Consider the following 21,018-nt stretch of genomic DNA (forward strand, 5'->3'; position numbering starts at 1 on the left):
AATGACACGTAAAACAACAGATGGATTGTTCAGCTTCATCTATCCTTTAATGCTTTCCTGTAGCTCTTCCAGTGTGCCAGAAAGTTGAATGTCATCACATTCGCACATCAATGTCTTACAATATTTTCAGTCTGAAAATGCATTCTCAATGATTCTTGACTCTTGAGAATCTGTGTTACTACACTGCCAGTCAAAGATTTGGACATAACTAGATGTTATGTTCAATTGACAAGGCCAACATGCAGTTATTCTACATATATCAAATTCAAATACTCTCTCGCTTGTCCTTCTCTATCTATCTAAAACTTTCAGGTCAGGCTTTTTGAAGCCAACATCAAAGTTTGTCTTTACCCAACTTTACCCATCTAGTTCATTATTATTATTACTAATATCCACATTTGATAATAATAGTAAAGTCATAGAGGCTATGAAATATCACAAATAGAAGTGTGGTAATTACATTGAGTCCACAAATTGAAAACAAATCAAAACCATCTTACATTTTAGCATCTTCAAAGTAGTCACCCTTTGCCTAGTTTACAGCTCTGAACACTCTGGGCATGCTTTCTCACAAACATCTTTTTGAGGAACCCCTATATCCATGTAAACAGTATTGAAGGAGTTCCAATGTATGCTGCTGGGTACTTGTGACAGCATTTCCTTCACTATCCAACGCATCCATTTTAAAAACATTTCTAAATTTAAATTAAATGGTGCGTTTTGTAAAGTAATGTATTTGTTAATTCTTTCTTTATTTTTGTCTTTAAAATTAATTTCTAGCATTCAAACTTAAGCATTTTGAACAAAGTTTTTTTTTTTTTTAGATCATAGGAAACATAAGTGTGTCTAAACTTTTGTCTGGCTGTATCTGACATGGTCCGGAGTACCTGATTCTTACGGTAGTCTTCCTGCGAGTGCCGAAGCACCCTGTAGCATAATCGGAGCATGTACTGATAGGGAGCGTTCTTCTGATCAGACAGCTCTTCCAACCTCAGCAGAGGAGGCTCCGTCCCCCTCTCTTTAAATGGGGCCTTAATGATCCCAAATATCTAAAAAGATAATGAGATATCAAGGGTATGTGGATTACATTATTGGGAAACCCTGAGTCTTTGTTGATTGTTAAAAATCAGACCTGTTTGAGAATGTTCTGTTCTCTCATGAGCTTCTGTCTCTCTCGGTTGGGCTTGTTCATCATCACCTCCAGGGCAGGCTGGCCATTATTCAATTGGTCCACAACAAAGAAAACCACATCTTCCAGCAGTTTAATGGCATTCCTGTGCATCGAGAGACAACTCAAAGCTGTGAAAGCATGTTGACTTTAAATATTCGTTAAAGGACACTGTGGGTGTGTCTTCTCAACTCTACATTACCTTCTATAATTAGGACTGGGGAAACCATCGTTGAACTTGTCGACCACAGTGCTCAACATCAGGCTGGCATCATTTGCAAAGTCTAAGTCTCTTATCTCCATGACCGGCACAGAGACAATGGCAAAAGCTTCCTTGTCCTCTTTTGTGGGGCACGTGCCCAACTACAGTAGGTGGAGGAGAAGATATAGAAAGTGAAACTCAGCACTAGGGCTCAACACTAAACTTTTCATAAAGGCTTCTACTACAGTATATAAATACGATCATATTATGCACAATGGAACATTTTCACATTTCTAAACTATAGCGAGATGAATGTCAATAGAGGCAAAAGGGAAGCCACAGCAAATTTAACGATTTTCCATTTCCCATTTGCTCCAACAGCAAAAGAAAAACATAAACTCCATGACTTTCTAAAATGGGGAAAAATAAGATCCCAAACGTATGGTTACTACCCCTGCAGCTGTATTTGAAATCCCATCGTAGTAGTGTTAACTGTTTATTTTTTTTTCAATTCCAGAGTAATAAGACAAAGTAATGTAAATGTACATTAAATAATAAACAAATACATTGAAAGTAAAAAGTAAATATGCTAGATTTACCCTGCTAAGATTATGGCAGAAATGCATCACCTCAAGATGTGAAAAGAGTCCATCTTAGAAAATGCATCAAAAAGTATAAAAACAAACTATAAATAAATAGTTGGAATGAATAATCTGAGATAAAACACAAATAATTTAAGTCTTAGGAAACTGCACCCTCATTTTATCCTTCAGGACGGTTTTGACCCATATTGAAAACCATTCAAAATGTAGAAATTCTTGATTACTGTAAAATACCATTAAAGACCTCCCTTAAAGAAAATCTGTTTCATTGACTACATTCTGAATATTAATGAACTGATATAATTTTAAAGAATTTAAAAAGTTTTAAAATTTAGCAAACACTGGCAAAGGATGTCTACATTTATGTTTATTATTTTAATCACATCAGGCATTTTGTATTATACCAACTATATTACAAAAATTGTTTTATTTATTCTGCTTGCAGAAAATCAACAGTGTAATTTTAGAGTTGCAATTTTAGTATGCGTCTATTTCACAAAATAATCTCTATTGCCTTTTCCAGCAGTAAAAATGGGCAAACTTTGCACGTCCATAGAAATACATTTGTGTACCCTTTTGTAAAATCATGTTAGTAAATGTATTTACAACATATAGCCTGTTCAAAACTGTTAAAAATACTCTTTCTGTGTGTGGTTGTGTGTGTACATGTGCATGCGTGTACAAATCCCGTTGCATGCAATTTGCGGGAAAGATGCAGTACCCACTGAAACAGGTGGGGAAGCTAGAGAACAGTTTGGTGCAAGGGGCTAAAATTGAGAAAATGTGAAATATTTTTACATCATATTGGATTCAAATACGTACAAAAAAAACTATTTAAAGCTGCATAACTTCAGGAAAGTCAGAAGGTGAAAGGTCAAGACTGATTTTCCCATTAGACAATGGATGGAACAATTGGTTTTAAATGGTTTCTTCTTTATTTTGTTTGCTTTAATTGTCTTGACAAAGTTACAATATTTGGTTCTCGTACCAAAAACTATGCTGTATTTATAATATATTATAAATATTATAATTTATAATAAATAAAGCCAAAATTAAATATTTAAGATAATAAGTCAACATTTCCAAAATATAAATGAAATAACCAAATGTTTGACAGAAGCTGGTATTACAATGATTGGACAAATAGGTCAAAATAGTTTTTCACCATTAATCGAACGGGTCTCTCCTCATCAATGTCAATGGGAAGGTTGGTGCTTTGGATCCAAGTGTTTGTGCACAGGTGACGGAATCGAACGTAGGAATTTCTGTTGGCAATAAAGGCAGGAGTTTAAATCAAGAGAAGCTCATCACATAACAGCGCATGAAAGAGAATGAGAAGCGCATAATTAATACCTCGGCACAAATGAATCGTTCTTCTGTAGTGTGGTGGGGTCCAGCTCAAACAGAGAGGCAATATCATTCCCATGAGGCACTGCAACCAGTTTATACTCGATCCTCTCACCGAGGATTCGCTTGATGCGGCTACTATCCAACTATTAAAAAAGCACCATTCAGAGACACTCTCAGAGAGACAGGGCCACACATAAATATAAGACTTTTTCTGCAAAGTCTTGCAGTGAGAAAACAGCGTTCTTGGCTTTTTACTGAAATGAAATCTTAAGTTTAATATGCATCATATACTGTAACAATTTTTAACCTACGTCTATTTCACTGATGTTTTCTTTATACCCTGGATTCTCCTGTCACACAAAGAAAAACATGAGGACATTTTTATATCCATACATTTTTGATTATTATAGCACATTTCTGTAATTATATGGAGAGTACTACCTCGGCAGCAAGATAGTTGCCAGTGGCCAAGTGTTTGAATCTGTAGAGGCTGTTCCAATGGCCTGCTCCCCCTCGACAGGGATCATGATGCACCACCTACAAATCACAAGCAAGCAATCCATCATCACATAATAGATTAAATAACATAATAAACAATAATTAATAAACAAAATGCGCAAAAAAATAAAACTGCTCAATTTTATTAACATTTTATTTGGATAATTTTTGGTATTTTTGAGAATTAACCAACACTTCCAAAACCAAATTCTACCATTAACTGCAGCTCAGCTCACAGATCTATGTAGAGGCTGTTCTTACCTCCACTTCCCATAAAGCATTGGAGCTGGTGGCTGAAGTAGCAGACTGGCGTAGAGTTGTGCGCAAGAATACATGCAGTTTAGACTTGTACTCATCACAGGTAAGAAACTTCTCCTGTTCTGCATGGAAAAGCCTCACCACATCTCCCTACACAAGGATGTCATACAAAATGGGTCATCCATGACATCACCAAACAGTGGGTTTCAAAAGTTTGTCCACTTGTGAAACTTTTGCACAGTTATATTATCAACAAGAGTAAAATAATGAATTTGTCAATTTCTTAGCATTTAGTCTGTCCCACATTTACGTTTTTACTTTACTCTATTGCTTTGGTATAGGTTAGGTCTAAAGTGTACACATAAGAGTTACCAGCCCCACATTTGTGAATGTGTGGACATTTATAAAAAAAATATATAATAATAAAAGCAAGTAAGCAAAATTAAGGCATCATTTAGCTTGTATCATCATTAGTGTTATTATGGAATTTTACATAAGATTGAGTTGACATCAACATAGAAACTTCTACAGGGCAGTTGCACTTACTCCCTTAAGAACTTCATCTTTGTGATCACTGAACATCATAAACAGGCTGATCTTCCAGCTGGTGTTGCTATTCACTGAGTTGATCTGTAGAGGGCAGTGTTACATTATAAAAAGAACACTGACGTACATCCAGCATTTATCGCAGCTTATTAGTAAGTTGAAAAGAATGTGATACGGGTTTAGACCAATATGAGGGTTGAGTAAATGATGACAGAATTTTTATCTTGGGGTTAACTAATCCTTTAATCCTTTAATCCATGAATAAATAGGCTGTTGGACCCCTCATAATCACCCACAATCCACATTCATTTAGAACTCTACTCCCTTTTGATTATGTCTTCTAGAGCAGGCCCACCTCTTTACATCCTGGGTGATTGGGAATCTCATAACTACTAGCGTGGAGAGGCTGTCCAGCGTTAACAGGATTCAAGATCACCTTATCTCCAACTACCACCTGAAACAGTGTACATACAGTGTTTAAATGACGGGCTCCACATGACTGCTGCAGCCACAAAAGCAAATATGTACATCACTATCATAATACAGAAGGGGGAAGCAATCTACAAACATTTACTTGGATTAGCTCAGTAAACATGCTTTAAATGTGTATGAGGATCATTTGCATGCATTTACCTAACTTTATGAGAATGTATGTGGCTCTGCATGCGTGTCCAGAGCACGTGTCTATACGTGTATAGGTGTGCTGGTAAACATATGACTTTGAAGAAATGTATGTGTGTGTGTGTATATATGTGTATTGGTGTGCAGGTAAACATATGCCTTTGAAGAAATGTATGTGTGGGTGTGTATAGGTATAAGGTGAATCTCACGATAACATGCCCAGCTTTTACGAAAAAAAAAAAAAAAGTGTTTTTGAAGTTCATTATTCTAATGGTATTTTTTTACTAAATAACCTGGCGGCTGATTTGGAAGGAGAAGGGTACTTTAATTCACCAGAGTGGCATTTAACTGATCACAACGTATAGTCTGGACATTACTAATGTAAAAAACAGCACCATCACTACTTGAAAAAATATTTTTTTTATCAAAGATACAGTACACAGGCCCCATTTCCAGCAGACATCTCAACAACAACAGTAATCGTGCTAAATTGCTAATTTGGTACTAGAAAATCACTTGCCATTATATCAAACACAGTTGAAAGCTATTTGGTTCATTTGTTTTTGAGTTGCCACAGTATGCAATAGACTAGCATGTCTTAAGGTCAACATTAGGTCAAAGATGGCAAGAAAGAAACAGCTTTCTCTAGAAACTCGTCAGTCAATCACCGTTTTGAGGAATGAAGTATATACAATGCTTGAAATTGCCAAAAACAAAATAAGACTTCATACAAAGGTGAACAATACAGTCTTCAAAGATAAAGGACAACTGGCTCTAACAAGGACTGAAAGAGATGTGGAAGGCCCATATACAACTAAACAAGAGGATGAGTACATCAGTGTCTCTAGTTTGAGAAATAAACGCCTCACATGTCCTCAGCTGACAGCTTCATTGAATTCTACCCGCTCAACACCAGTTTCATGTACAACAGTTAAGAGAAGACTCAGGGTTGCAGGCCTTATGGGAAGAATTGCAAAGAAAAAGACACTTTTGAAACAGAAAAAGAAAAGGTTAGTGTGGGCAAAAAAATTTTAAAAAAAACACAGACATTGAACAACGGATAATTGGAAAAGAGTGTTATGGATCTGAACCCCATTGAGCATTTGTGGGATCACTTAGACTGTAAGGTGTGTGAGAAGTGCCCGACAAGACAGCCACATTTATGGCAAGTGCTACAGGAAGTGTGGGGTGAAATGTAAAATCTGGACAAACAGACAGCTAGAATACCAAGGACCTGCAAAGCTGTCATTGCTGCACGTGGAGGATTTTTGATGAGAACTCTTTGAAGTAGTTCTGAACATTTTTTTTTCAAATTGTAATTTTTCATGTTATTAATTTCCTGACTATACATTGTGATCAGCTGAATGTCACTATGGTGAATAAAAGTACCAATTTATTTCCATAAAGAGCAAAATCTGTATATTATTCCAAACTTTTGGCAGCCAGTTTATATACAAAAACTATACAGTATTTTCACAAAAATATATATAAAAAAGAAATGCAAACTAAATGTATAAAACTTTTACAAAATATATACAAAAATTATACAGTATGTTTAAACAAAATATACACAGTATATATTTTTAGAATTATTCTATATTAAAATGTGCATAAATTGAAGGCAGTACAAACAAATACTTCAACGTATATCATTTGCCAATTTAAATACTATGTAATTATATTATTTTATTTATTCTATTTATTTATTATAATTTTTTTGCATTACAGTAATTAGAAAGAGATTTTTCTTGGGAAGTATGTTTGATTGTCATTAAAATAATATAAAAATAAAAAAAACTCTCAATGGCCTCGAAAATAGGCATAATTATTTTATGCAAATTATAATTTCTTATTTTTTAAATTTGATTTAGGGGTGAAATTTGACACCGACATGTTCTTGGCATGTTTTGTGAGATTCAACCATAAAGCTTGTGTATATAGTGTGCCTACTGTTAAACGTATTGTATGCTTGCGTATGTTAATTACATTGTCCCCATTGGCTCTGAGCTTCCAGAATGGCTGGATAAAAAGCCAGGAGCCTTCGTTGCCTGCCCCATCAAGAGTTACTCGCATAGCGTTCTTCTCCAGCAACGCCGGGAGACGTTTATTCACTGTCAAATACTTGTTACTCTTCATGTGTAGGAGCTGAAAACAGAATACAAAATAGATGAACTGTTTCTACTTTGCAAAACACTTATTTAAATGATTATCCATTATAAAATGGACAGTTCAAGTTGATATGCACAGTTAGGAAAGAATAACAATAGAATTCTATATTAATGCACAAATTTGCTACAAACCATTAAAACTGTTGAAGCTGAAGTGTGTACCACTAACATCACCAAACAGAAGAACAAATATAATGATTGCTTTCAAACAGGTTTGCTCCCAAACACTTATCCTGTCTGCCATTAGTCTGTCATGTTAGGCTGATCGGATGCTAAAACAAATAGTGCAATGTTTTAATAGCACCAAAGAGCTACTGTGTTTACACTTTTGGAAATCAACTTACAAATAGCTTACTTATAGTTGTCTCTACACATTAAACTGGGACAGGACCAATCATTTTTATATCAAATTTCATCAAAACAACAAATTACACATTTCAGCTTTAAAATGATTAAGCGAATCAAATTATATGGCAGAAGAATAGTTATACATTGAATTATTAACTGAACGTTTATGTCTAATATCACATTATTCCCATTATTTTATAAAAGCAATAAGCCACTCAAGGCTGTTTGCTTTGCATTGTGCTGAACAACACCTCTTAACTGAACACCTCTTAAAAGTTCACTGCAACATAAAATCACTAGTGGCTTATTGCTTTATAACAAAACACTGCATGTACAAAGAGTTAATTAATAACAACATGCTTCGGTGTTGTCTACATTTCGGGAATAGCGCCACCTCAGGCAGTGTGTGAGCGCTGAATTTCATTAAATCGAACCATCACTTTAAACCACTTACCAATTCCTCAATGGTGTCTAGAGTGTTATTTCAGCAATAAAAAAGGTCCACCACAAAGTCATGCATCAAAAAGATTGTGTGGGTTTGTTTAAATTCAGAGATATGCCTTGTCACATTATATGCAAAGTTATAACGTGATGACAAAAGTTCACACTGAGACGGAGAAATGTGCAAAATGTGATTATGGTTTGGTTAGAGGACTATTTGTCCCTGCAGATAAACCCTACATGTGCTCACATGAAATTAAATGCAATCATTCAACGGAGTGTTACACAAGGCACTGGTCTGGTAGCTCTTTTAATTGGCATGAACTCAAAAATGTATATTGAGTGTATATGTAAATAATTCATAATTACTCTGATATATGCATGATGCAACAGGAAAATGCATTTTTAAAAACAAATGTGTTCTTTGTCAGTGCACTAACTAGAACTCTCTGTGGAAAGGAACCAGATAAACATGTTCTAAGCAAAAACTGTAATCCACAATAATTACTGGGCATGGGATGCTCTTTTTTTAGTTTAGAATACTGTATGGTATCAAGAAAAGGCCTGGCTTCCTATAATGTGTGCATCACTATCTGTAACTGACGTCACGGAGTAAGGAAGCATGGCGTTTCAATATATGCTTTTTGACTTTCTCTGTTAAAGTCTACATTAAATAAAAATGTATGTTGTTAATTCCGTTGAATATCACTCCATATTCCACAATACAGAAGCAAAATGGTTTGCACATGCTGTTTCAGGTTGGCATAAACTTTTGTTTATAACTAAGTTGTACCTTAGAGTCACAGAATAACTCAGAATCCAGAGTAACTGTGTTGGTTGTCGACCTTTTTGTAAATCTTGAAAAAAATGCATGATTATTTTGGGTAACTAGGATACCTCTTAATCTTTTGTTTCTAGAAAGAGATTTACATTTCTACTCCTCAATACAAGGGCTTAAATTATTTTTATCTTTAGGTCAGATTAACTAGATTGCTGTTTAATTAAAGGTATAGTTCATCCAGAAATAAAAAAAAGATCATAATTTACTCAACTTTAAGCCATCCTAGATGTATATGACTTTTTTTCTTGTGCAAAACAAAAATAGAGATTTTTAGATGAAGAACTCTGTAGGTACATATAATTGTTACAAATGAGGCAGCGAAGCAGACGAGGAGAGCGGATCTAAATGCAAGCTCACTTTATTAAAACAGTCAAATCAATAAAACACAAAGGAAAACCCTCAATGGGGAAATAAACATAAAACTAGGAACACGATGAAAACAAAAACTGTAAACTCGGGCAGGGAACACACACCAGGCTAACAACAACATTCAACGATTGACAAAGACAGAACAAAGAACCAGGGTATAAATACACAAGGACAGGATGATTACAAATGATAAACAGGTGTGAACAATGACACAAAATGGCAGTGATGACGGCAGGTGGATTGTGGGAAATGTAGTTCTAAACAATAGACTGGTGAGACACAGAACACAGGGCAGACAACAGGGGAACGTGACATAGCCCCCCCTCAAAGGAGCGGCTTCCAGACGCTCCTCAGAAAAAAAAAAAGGGAATACTCCAAGAAAAAAAAAACTAAAAAAATCATCCAAGGAGAGAAGGGGGGCAAACAGACAGACCAAGGGAGCACAAGGGGCAAACAGGAAGTCCAAGGGGGCACAGAGGGCAGGCAGGAAGTCCAAGGGGGCACAGTGGGCAGGCAGGAAGTCCTGGGGGGCACAAAGGGCAGGCAGGAAGTCCAAGGGGGCACAGAGGGCAGGCAGGAAGTCCAAGGGGGCACAGAAGGCAGGCAGGAAGTCCTGGGGGGCACAAAGGGCAAGGACAGGTTCAGGGGGCCTGGGAGCTGGCCACAGGACAGGGACTGGGTCAGGAGGCCTGGGAGGAGGCCACAGGACGGGAACAGGGTCAGGAGGCCTGGGAGGAGGCCACAGGACAGGAACTGGGTCAGGGGCCCTGGGAGGAGGCCACAGGATAGGGGCCGGGTCAGGAGGTCTAGGAGGAGGCCACAGGTCAGGAACAGGGTCAGGGGCCCTGGGAGGAGGCCACAGGACAGGGGCCGGGTCAGGAGGCCTGGGAGGAGGCCACAGGACAGGGACTGGGTCAGGGGACCTGGGAGGAGGCCACAGGACAGGGACTGGTTCAGGGGCCCTGGGAGGAGGCCACAGGATAGGGGCCGGGTCAGGAGGCCTGGGAGGAGGCCACAGGACAGGGGCCGGGTCAGGAGGCCTGGGAGGAGGCCACAGGACAGGGGCCGGGGGCGGAGCTGAGAGGGGCTCTGGAGACGATGCTGAGGGAGGCTCTGGAAGCTCAGGAGGCGGAGCCGAGGAAGGTGGCGCCGTAAGAGGTTTCAGAGGTGAAGACCTGGCAGTCTCTGGAGTCCCTGGGGGCAGAGCCATAGGAGGCTCCGGAGGCGGAGCCGTAGGAGGCTCGAGGGGCGGAGCTCTAGATGGCTCTGGAGTCTTTGGGAGTAGAGCCGTAGGAGGCTCTGGGGGCGGAGCCCTGGGTGGCTCGAGAGACTTGAGGATCGGAGTCCTAGAGAGCCCGGGAGGTGGAGCCGTAGGAGGCTCGGGAGGCAGAGCCGTAGGAAGCTCTGGAGTCTCTGGGAGCAGAGCCGTAGGAGGCTCGGGAGGCGGAGCCGTAGGAGGCTCGAGGGGCGGAGCTCTAGAAGGCTCTGGAGTCTTTGGGAGTAGAGCCGTAGGAGGCTCTGGAGGCGGAGCCGTAGGAGGCTCGAGAGACTTGAGGAGCGGAGTCCTAGAGAGCCCGGGAGGTGGAGCCGTAGGAGGCTCGGGAGGCGGAGCCGTAAGAAGCTCTGGAGTCTCTGGGAGCAGAGCCGTAGGAGGCTCTGGAGGTGGAGCCGTAGGAGGCTCTGGAGGTGGAGCTGTAGGAGGCTCGGGGAGAAGGGCCGTGGAAGACTCGAGAGGCTCTGGAGGCGGAGCCCTGGAAGGCTCGAGAGGCTTGGGAGGTGGAGCCCTGGAAGGCTCGAGAGGCTTGAGGGGCGGAGCCCTAGAAGACTCGAGTGACTTGAGGGGCCGAGTCCTGGAAGGCTCGAGAGGCGGAGTTCTGAAAGGCTCGAGAAGCTTGAGAGGCAGAGCCCTGGGAGGCTCGGGAAGCTCGAGAGGCGGAGCCCTGGAAGGCTCGAGAGGCTTGAGAGGCGGAGCCCTGAAAGGCTTGAGAGGCTTGAGAGGCGGAGCCCTGGAAGGCTTGAGAGGCGGAGCCCTGGAAGGCTTGAGAGGCGGAGCCCTGGAAGGCTTGAGAGGCGGAGCCCTGGAAGGCTCGAGAGGCGGAGCCCTGGAAGGCTCGAGAGGCGGAGCCCTGGAAGGCTCGAGAGGCGGAGCCCTGGAAGGCTCGGGAGGCTCAGAAGGCGGAGCTCTGGAAGGCTCAAGAGGCGGAGCCCTGGAAGGCTCGAGTAGCTCGGGAGGCAGAGCTCTGGAAAGCTCGGAGGGCGGAGCTCTGGAAAGCTCGTGAGGCTCGGAGGGCGGAGCTCTGGAAAGCTCGGGAGGCAGAGCTCTGGAAGGCTCGGGAGGCGGAGCTCTGAGCCTTCCAAATGATAAACAGGTGTGAACAATGACACAAAATGACAGTGATGACGGCAGGTGGATTGTGGGAAATGTAGTTCTAAACAATAGACTGGTGAGACACAGAACACAGGGCAGACAACAGGGGAACGTGACAATAATGCATGTGAATGGTGGCCAGAACTTTGAAGCTCCAAAAAGCAAATAAAAGGCATCATAAAAGTAATCCATGACTCCAGTAGTTCAATCCATTTCTTCAGAATCTATATGATGGGTGTGTGAGAAAAAAATTGAATCAATATTCAAAAAACTAAATTAGAATGTGAAAGTGAATTTGGAGATTGATAGTAAAAAATATCTGCACACATGGATTTAACCACTGGAGACTTATGGATTAATTTTATGCTGCATTTATGTACTTTGTGGAGCTTTAAAGTTCTATTTCACAGAGTTGAAATATTCTAAAAATCTGTGTTTGTGTTCAGCAGATGAAATAAAATCATACACATCTGAGATTGCCTGAGGGTGAGTAAATGATTAGACAATTGTCATTTTTGGGTGAAATATTCCTTTAAGCTTTACTATTCCATTAATTTTAGCTAAAACTTTAATTACTAAATGAAATAATTATTTTAAAGGCACTATGTTTTTGTAAAATATATAAAAAACACAGATGTAAATGTAAACAAAAGACCAGCAGATGAAGTATCATGCTGACATTAGATAACATTGAATCTCTCAGAACCTCATTAACATACATAATTTAATTCATTCTGCGATTCTCACCTGAATGACACTGCCATATTTTACAATGTCCCCGTGGACCTTTTTGTTCTCAGAATCATTCTGTTTCTGTTCCAGGTTAGCTGCATGCTTTGGTACAAGCAGAGAGATCATGAAGAATGAACAAATAGCAGAAAGCAACTTAATAGAGCTGTATATGACATCATCTGAAACATGAACCAGCAGACTAATTCAATAGATCAGATTACATATTTATTTCAATTCACAATTTAATCATTTAAAAAAATGTTTGATGATCTAAAGTAAACAGAACTGTAAATAGTCTCTTACTTGTAATTTCTGAAGAAGCACCATATCTCCAATCTTATCCTTCTCATGTTTGGCCTGTTTGGCATTCCAGAACTGTTTCTGGGCAGAATATCGGTTCATGGGATACACCTTAAAGAGGCAGTCTATATAAAAAAGAACATCAGAGAACACCAACCTCAGTCAGATTAATTTCCAGTGTGTCTGTTTTGAGTAATCATGACTTATTCTCCAAACAACACTTTGCACAAAACTTACACCACTTTAAAGTGAATAAGTTTTAAGGAATAAGTGGAATATTTACAATTTGCTTCAGACTTTCATGGGAAACAGAAAAAGAAGAACCGTGCTAGACATCATAAACTTTTGAAACTACTTTATTTCTAATAAAGAGAAAATACAACTAATTTCCGATACCTCTTCCCAATAATGCAGCTTGATGGTTGGATGTGTATTGTTTGAGGTTATTTTGCTGCATCGCTGACCCAGTTAGCACTAAGACTAATGTAAATAGTAGCTTCATAACCAACACTAAAGTAAACATTATCTTGCAGCCATGACTAAAAACCAGCCTTCCAATAATACATTGAAATACCACTTTTCAAATTTGTCTATGCCTGGAAAGTTAATCATGAAATAACATTAAAGGAATATCACAGGTTCAATACAAGTTATGCTCAGTCGATAGCATTTGTGGCATAAAGTTGATTGTCACAAAAATTTAATTTTGAATTGCCTGTCCTTTTCTTTAAAAAAACAAAAATCGAGGTTACAGAGAGGCACTTACAATGGAAGTGAATGTGGCCAATTTTTGAGGGTTTAAAAGGCAGAAATGTGAAGCTTATAAAACTACTTGCAATAATTATTCTGTTGTTGTTTTTAATAATTTTAGGGTTTGTTGACATTACATCGTCATGGCAATGAAGTTGTAAAATTGGCTATAACTTTACACAGAAAAGGTTAGTAAGTGATTTTATCACATTAAAATCATGTTTACATGCATATCATTTATGTCTTGTGTTTATACATTTGAGTGAGTATTTTAACATTCAAAATTGTCCCCATCCACTTCCAGCCAGCTACCTGTTGCTCGTGCTCATGCACACACTCCATAGGGACACGAGCAAGCATCGACCAAAACAATGACGTAACGTACAAAGAGACAGAACGTGATTCATCGGCATCATGCTGACAGATGAGGAAGCATAATTAAAATTACAGTTATTATTGTTTTACTCCAGACTGTATATTATATATATATATGCTGGAACAGGGCTAAAACAAAGTGTGGATATTGGTCTGACTATGCGAGACTGTAGTTTGAAGTAATCACTCTTCTTTGCATGATACATTGACTGCATTTATATGATAGTCTATGTCAGTGTTAGCTAGCTAGCCAGCTTTATCAACAGCAGTTAGATACATTTGGTGGATGATGACAGTAGCTGTATATAAAATAGACTGTACATATATTTTCTGTATAACCAAGTTACGTTACTGTAGAGCGGAGGAGGGGGGGGCCGGAACAACACACGCCCGGTCCCCAATCAGCCTGATGGGGGCGCGCGAGGGATAAAGGTGGCCGGTGACGACGGTTAGAGAGAGAGAGAATGACATGCAGCTGCTCGGTGTTTATGTTTGTGTTTTTGGTTCAGGTTTTCATTAAACTATTATTTATATTGCTAAGCCCATTCTCGCCGTGTTCACTGTAATCAGAAACAGGTGTTAGACATAATTTAGCTCAGGTGCAAGCGGCCTTACCACTCTCTCTCTCTCCGGACGGACACTTGACCACGCCCCCGCTGCCACAGTTACACTTGGGTCTTTTTGTATTATCTTGAACATTGTCTAGCATTTATTTCATGTGTTATTGTAGTTTAGCTAAAATTACACAGATCAATCCTTGTGGCACTATATTTCACATGCTTTGCAGTTATGTAAGCTTACCAGTCCAATAAGAAGAACGCCAATTCTGGGTCGGCTTTGATCCCCAAAACCAAACGAAGGTCCCTCCAGGAATCAAATGCCCTGCCGATGTTCACTCTAGTTTTAGCTCGACTACGACATTGTTCCCGCTTAACCAGACGGGATTTAGTAGATAAAAACGTTTTTGTTTTTTTGGCTTACTCTGAGATTGTGTAGGAGTCGGTGTTGTGCTGGGAGCCGGACGTTTGCTGGATTCTATCTCTAAGATAACATTACATAGTGTTGAAGTTTGTTGTCACTGTTGAATAGTGGAAGAGAAGCTATTACTGTCAAGCTATTAGAGTCAAGGCTCTCTGGAGTGCGAATAAACGTCACATCATTTGGATTTTCCCGGCAAAAGCAACCCGCTCCCTTCACATGAAAATCAGTCTACAGGCTTTAATAGGCAACCTAGGAAGTCCGGGAAGGGCAAATTTTTTAACGTTAAAAAAAACTTTATAAGCCATTCACACATTGACAAAAAAGGGTGAATATTACATGAAAATTGTTACATACCCTTAAAAGAAAAAGGAATGATGAGTTTGAATACATTTTTGTGGTAATCAATATTATGCACAAATGCTGTCGATTGAGTTTAACTTGCATTTAACCTGAAATATTCATTTAAGCTGTGTTAAAGACAATTTTAAAAAGTATGATGCACCTCTGAATTTTTTGGGAGGGTTGTCCAGATCTCCACTTGCTGGCTCCACAACACAACGGTCATCTACCAACCTTTGAATGTAAAAAACAGAGTTGTTTGAGTGTCGCAATAAAATAATTCTTCAAAAGACTCTGAGAGCCGTTTCAGCACCAGGGGTCAAATAACAATTTGTATCACAATTTTAAAAAAGAGATTCAGTCCAGGCCTGAAGGGTGCGTGTGCTAATTTCCACTGACTTCTGATGGACATCCTACTAAATATTTTATCATCTAGGGGTTAAATGTTCTGCCAAAGTTCCTTCAAGGTCTAAATATATCATATATGAAATCTTATTTGATAATACCCTAAGGGTAACAAGCCACTAACTATAGCAGTCATTGTGGTTTTTTTTAGAAACTGGCTAAAATAGGTTTATAGGCTGCCAAGCCAGTTCAATAAGACACTTGGTGAGCCTGTCTAACAGAATGAATGAAATAGCACTGGACGCTCTGAGAGCTGCACTATTTGCCGCATAAATATTTATCTTCCAGAATAACTTTTGCTTTTTAAGATGACTGTCTCCCTCTTTTTGTTTTTGTATCTTGGCTTGTATCCCAAACTGTGGTAGTATTTCTGACATTAAAACAACCATAAGTTCATGGCTGAAATGTCAATACAGTGAAAAATTGCACTAAGCAAGGTTTCTCTATAACAATTAATCAATTTTAATCATGTAAATTTAGGACAATTCGACCTTCAAATCTCTATTTAAGAGAAGGAATACCCTCACCCAAAAATGGACATTCTCTCATAATATACTCCCAGATGTATATGGCTTTTTTCTTCTGCTGGACTCAAATTGTGTCACAAATTGTGAATTGACTAAATCACAAGAAGAACACCTAGAAGAGAAAAGCACTTAGGAGGGCTGTTCGAAAGTGGAGATTTATAGTATAAAAAAAAGGATTTAAATCTTGATCTGTTTCTCACCAACACCTATTATATCACTTCTGAAGATATGTATTTAACCACTGGAGTCGTATAGATTACTTTTATGCTCCCTTTATATGCTTTTAGAGCTTCAAAGTTTTGGACCCAGTTAACTTGCATTGTATGGACCTTCAGAGCTCTACGGAACAATGAAAGTCATAAACATCTGGGGATGGCATGAGGGTGAGTAAATTATAAGAGAATTACAATTTTTGGGTGAACTATCCCTTTAAACTAATGTTTTTTTTTTGTTGTTGTTGTTGTTTTTTACTATTTGAGTGAATTGTCTAATGGATAAGTGGGCAGCTTTATCATTCAAACAGTTGTAGCTTATAACATTTTAAAAACAACTGTTATTGCTATTGTTGACAACCTGCAATCTTGGAATAGTGCTGAAAATTAATAATTTATTCCTGGAACTAGCACCTACAATAGCCAACATCAAAATTCTCAGCATTAAATATTCTCATCTGAGTATTTATTCAAACAGGCTTCACAATCCAGTCTGTGACTGCACTGCTACAAACACCTGTGTGCAGCTGCTGTTCTTTGCAGACCAGAACCTCACCAGACACATCAAAGGTCAGACAGTATGACAGCGTTTTAGTGCCACGTAAAAAAATATATAATAATATTTAGAGAATAAAGTCATAATATTTTGAGATTAAGTCAAAATTACGAGAAAACAAAAAGTCATAGCATTATGAAATTAAAGTCATAATATTTTGAGAATAAAGTCAAAATTATGAGAATAATTAAATTTTTTGAGAATAAATCGTGAGGAAAGTAACATTGAACGAGTCACAAACACACCTCCATTCTATGTAAATTAAGCTTATTGTAGATAGCGCTTCATTCACAAAAATTGCCTGCCGCAATTTAGATCGAACTATTACCACAAATAAAAGTATTATAAAGTAGTACAATAAAAAAAAATTTCAAATAGATGTTTGTGAATATTTTCAACCCATCATATCAGCAGTAATTCATCAAATACTTAAAGATGAAGGAGAGCATTATAGCTTAGCATATACCCAGATGCACCATGTAGTCAAGCACACTTTTTTTTTTTTTAAGTTATTTAATTTATTCAAGGGAAGGCTACAAGTGCACAGTGCCTATAACTGTAACTAGATTATCTACTCATATTTACATACACTGGCGGCCAAAAGTTTGGAATAATGTAAATATTTCTGCGGTTTTGGAAGGAAATCGGTACTTTAATTCACCAAAGTATAGTCAGGATATTACTGATGTAAAAAAACAGCACCATCGCTATTAGAAACAAGTCATTTTTGATCAAATCTAGACAGGCCCCATTTCCAGCCGCCATCTCTCCAACAACTTATCCTTGAGCAATCATGCTAAATTGCTAATTTGGTACAAGAAAAATCACTTACCATTATATCAAACACAGTTGAAAGCTATTTGGTTCGTTAAATTAAGCTTAACATTGTCTGTGTTTGTTTTTCAGTTGCCACAGTATGCAATAGACTGCCAAATCATCTCTTAAACATGCCGAAAAAGTGTGCTTGACTACACAGCGGATCTGGATAGGCTACATCTCACATGTCCTCAGCAGCCAGCTTCATTGAATTCTACCCGCTCAACACCAGTTTCATGTACAACAGTAAAAAGAAGACTCAGGGGTGCAGGCCTTATGGGAAGAATTGCAAAGAAAAAGACACTTTTGAAACAGAAAAACAAAAAGAAAAGGGTGGAGTGTTTGGGAAACAGCTGTTTCTCCATCTTCAAATAATAAGTGACATTAGTTAAGATGATTGTAAACGCTTAATTTGCAATGTTATTAGGAAACCCAGACATGGTCTGCTTTTTTGTTGGTTTTTGTTCACAAAACAATACTATAACTGAGGGGTCACAATTACTTGTGCCTAGTAAATGCATTTTTTATTAGGATCTGCAAACCACTGAATTTAACCCTGTCTGGACTGTACATGTCCACTGTGATCCAGACATCTAAATCATCTCTTAAACATGCTGAAAAAGTATGCTTCACTACACAGTGGGATAGGCTATATGCCAAGCTATAACGCTCTTCTCCATCATTTGATCCGTGTTTGATGAATTACTGCTTATATGATTAGTTGAAAATGTTCTCAAACATCTCTTTTAAATAAAATGTATTTTACCGCCTACTTTTATTTGCGGTAATAGTGCTGCTATATATATATATATATATATATATATATATATATAAAATAATATCTAAATTGCGCATGAATGTAGCGCAATTTATACAATGAGCCCTTTAAATACTTAAGACTCAGCGCAATATCAGTGCTGATTGCGCCTGCTAAAATAGATAGCAGGTGGTTAATGAATAAAGTACAGGTTTTGCATTGAAATACCATATGCAAAAGTTGCGCAACTGTTTAGTGAATCTGCACAATGTCTTGAAATGGACCTATATAATTCACAGCAGTTCCAGTTATTTTTTACTTCACTTGAGAGCAAGCCTGTATCTCACGTCTCACTTGGCAGGTGCCCACAGTTGTACTTATTCCTAAACTAATGCACACCTCATTCATGAACAGAGAGTTTTCATAACGCTGTGACTTTAAACTTGTAATTTTTACTTTCATCTCAAAATATTACAACTTCATTCTCATAATTTAGCATCTATTTCTCAAAATATTACGACTTTATTCTCGTAATATTGACATAATTCTCGAAATATTACAACTTTAATCTCATAATGTTATGACTTTATTCTCGAAATATTATGACTTTATTCTCGAAATGTTAGATTTTTTTTTACGTGGAACTAAAACACCGTCGTAAAACAGCAACAGACGTGACAGCTGTAGTTTACGCCTGCATACAATGAAAGTTTGCTGCATGGTCTGGGGTGAAGGCAGGAAGACAGTGAAATCAATAATAAGTCACTTACCCGAGTGTGCTTATAAAACCATTCACAGTTCCTTCTGCATAAAGAGATACAATATCCCCTATATGCAAAAAACTGGACGCTGAATCAGACATCCTCGCTATTTAAAGTCTGGATGCTTCAATATGATCTTAAGAACTCCGTCCACTTTTCTTGACAACTCTTCCTGATAAAGCGGGTGTAGGCGCGCGCTTCACCCACAGTTACAGTATAAATACATCCCGGTAGAGGTGGGAATCACGCAAAAGGACAAAATAACTGCAAAAGTTTATCACTGCTTGAATGTGCAGCCGGGAACGGTGGCCAGAGAGTAGCAGATGTGACTTGATCTTGGAGTGAGTTGATCTTGGATATACCTGAGATCTTAGTGCTTCAAACCAGGAAGCACGCGCAACTTTGTCAAGTCAAAACACGCCTGTGGGGGAGGGCATCACGTGGAAGAATACTGATGAGACAGTTCACAAACTACAAGTGAGAGACGCTCAAGAAATCTTAAAGATATATATTTTTTTTTTACTTTTTTTTTTTTTTTTTACTTTTTTAAAGTCTCTGGAAATCCATGTACATTTTTCCATTCCTGTAGCTAAGCATTATATTCACAAACAGAAAATATTTTAATTATAATAATTATTAAATTATAATTATAATACTTTGCAGAATTACAGCGAGAAGTCGACTACTTACAGTAAATGAAACTATGAAAAATGTGCTTTAATGATATCTTTCCTGTCCTATGATTTGTAATCGTTTGTTATTTCTTTTTATTTCTTCAAATATTTATTAATTCGTTATATTTCATCTGTATGTATATGTTTTTTATTTATTTATGTACTTTCATTTAGTTTTATTATTATATATTTTTTGTAATATTAATATATTATTTTCACTTTTAACCTGTGATTCAGTGAATGTATTCATACAATGTTCAATCTGTACAACTTTGAGCTATTTGTTGTGTATTGTAAATTGTAAAAAAAAAATTAAATTAAAAATAGTTATAATCAGTGAAGTTGCTGGATAGTCAGTCATAATTAAAGCCAGAAAAAAAGAACTAGTAAAATAGTACATTTTATTTTTGGATTTTTGGATATATTTTTTTATTTATTTTTAGACTTGTTTTGGTCTGGATTCATTAGTATACTTCTAGCGTTAGGGGCTGTTTACGAAGAACACAAATTGTGTCTGTCCATGCTGTTTTGTTTGTTTCTGTGTGAGCGTGTATTTATCACTTTGTGGGGACCAAATGTCCCCATAAGGATAGTAAAACCCGAAATGTTTGACCTTGTGGGGACATTTTGTCGGTCCCCATGAGGAAAACAGCTTATAAATCATACTAAATTATGTTTTTTGAAAATGTAAAAATGCAGAATGTTTTCTGTGAGGGTTAGGTTTAGGGGTAGGGTTAGGTTTAGGGGATAGAATATAAAGTTTGTACAGTATAAAAACCATTATGTCTATGGAAAGTCCCCATAAAACATGGAAACACAACTGTGTGTGTGTGTGTGTGTGTGTGTGTGTGTGTGTGTGTGTGTGTGTGTGTGTGTGTGTGTGTGTGTGTGTGTGTGTGTGTGTGTGAGCGTGTATTTATCACTTTGTGGGGACCAAATGTCCCCATAAGGATAGTAAAACCCGAAATTTCTGACCTTGTGGGGACATTTTGTCGGGTCCCCATGAGGAAAACAGCTTATAAATCATACTAAATGATGTTTTTTGAAAATGTA

At 38.1% G+C, this 21,018-nt stretch overlaps 1 protein-coding gene across 4 annotated transcripts in view; it reads right to left on the reverse strand.

Annotated features, from left to right (window-relative positions):
* LOC127630804 (inositol 1,4,5-trisphosphate receptor type 3-like) overlaps positions 1 to 19,628 on the reverse strand; it is a 48,354-nt gene extending 28,726 nt beyond the window's left edge. For all 4 annotated transcript variants that reach the window (XM_052108596.1, XM_052108598.1, XM_052108597.1 and 1 more), the window contains exons 1-15: positions 19,301 to 19,628; positions 15,421 to 15,491; positions 12,816 to 12,937; positions 12,528 to 12,614; positions 7,232 to 7,390; positions 4,980 to 5,078; positions 4,625 to 4,708; positions 4,082 to 4,228; positions 3,764 to 3,859; positions 3,634 to 3,672; positions 3,326 to 3,465; positions 3,138 to 3,237; positions 1,371 to 1,531; positions 1,133 to 1,274; positions 888 to 1,049 (exon numbers count right to left, since the gene is read on the reverse strand). In XM_052108596.1, coding sequence (XP_051964556.1) covers positions 888 to 1,049; positions 1,133 to 1,274; positions 1,371 to 1,531; positions 3,138 to 3,237; positions 3,326 to 3,465; positions 3,634 to 3,672; positions 3,764 to 3,859; positions 4,082 to 4,228; positions 4,625 to 4,708; positions 4,980 to 5,078; positions 7,232 to 7,390; positions 12,528 to 12,614; positions 12,816 to 12,937; positions 15,421 to 15,491; positions 19,301 to 19,392 — 1,701 coding nt within the window. In that variant the 5' untranslated portion in view covers positions 19,393 to 19,628. The remainder of the gene's footprint in view (positions 1 to 887; positions 1,050 to 1,132; positions 1,275 to 1,370; positions 1,532 to 3,137; positions 3,238 to 3,325; positions 3,466 to 3,633; positions 3,673 to 3,763; positions 3,860 to 4,081; positions 4,229 to 4,624; positions 4,709 to 4,979; positions 5,079 to 7,231; positions 7,391 to 12,527; positions 12,615 to 12,815; positions 12,938 to 15,420; positions 15,492 to 19,300) is intronic.
* Positions 19,629 to 21,018: the final 1,390 nt, after the last annotated feature.

This window comes from Xyrauchen texanus, chromosome 37, assembly GCF_025860055.1.
Source record: "Xyrauchen texanus isolate HMW12.3.18 chromosome 37, RBS_HiC_50CHRs, whole genome shotgun sequence".
NCBI lineage: Eukaryota > Metazoa > Chordata > Actinopteri > Cypriniformes > Catostomidae > Xyrauchen > Xyrauchen texanus.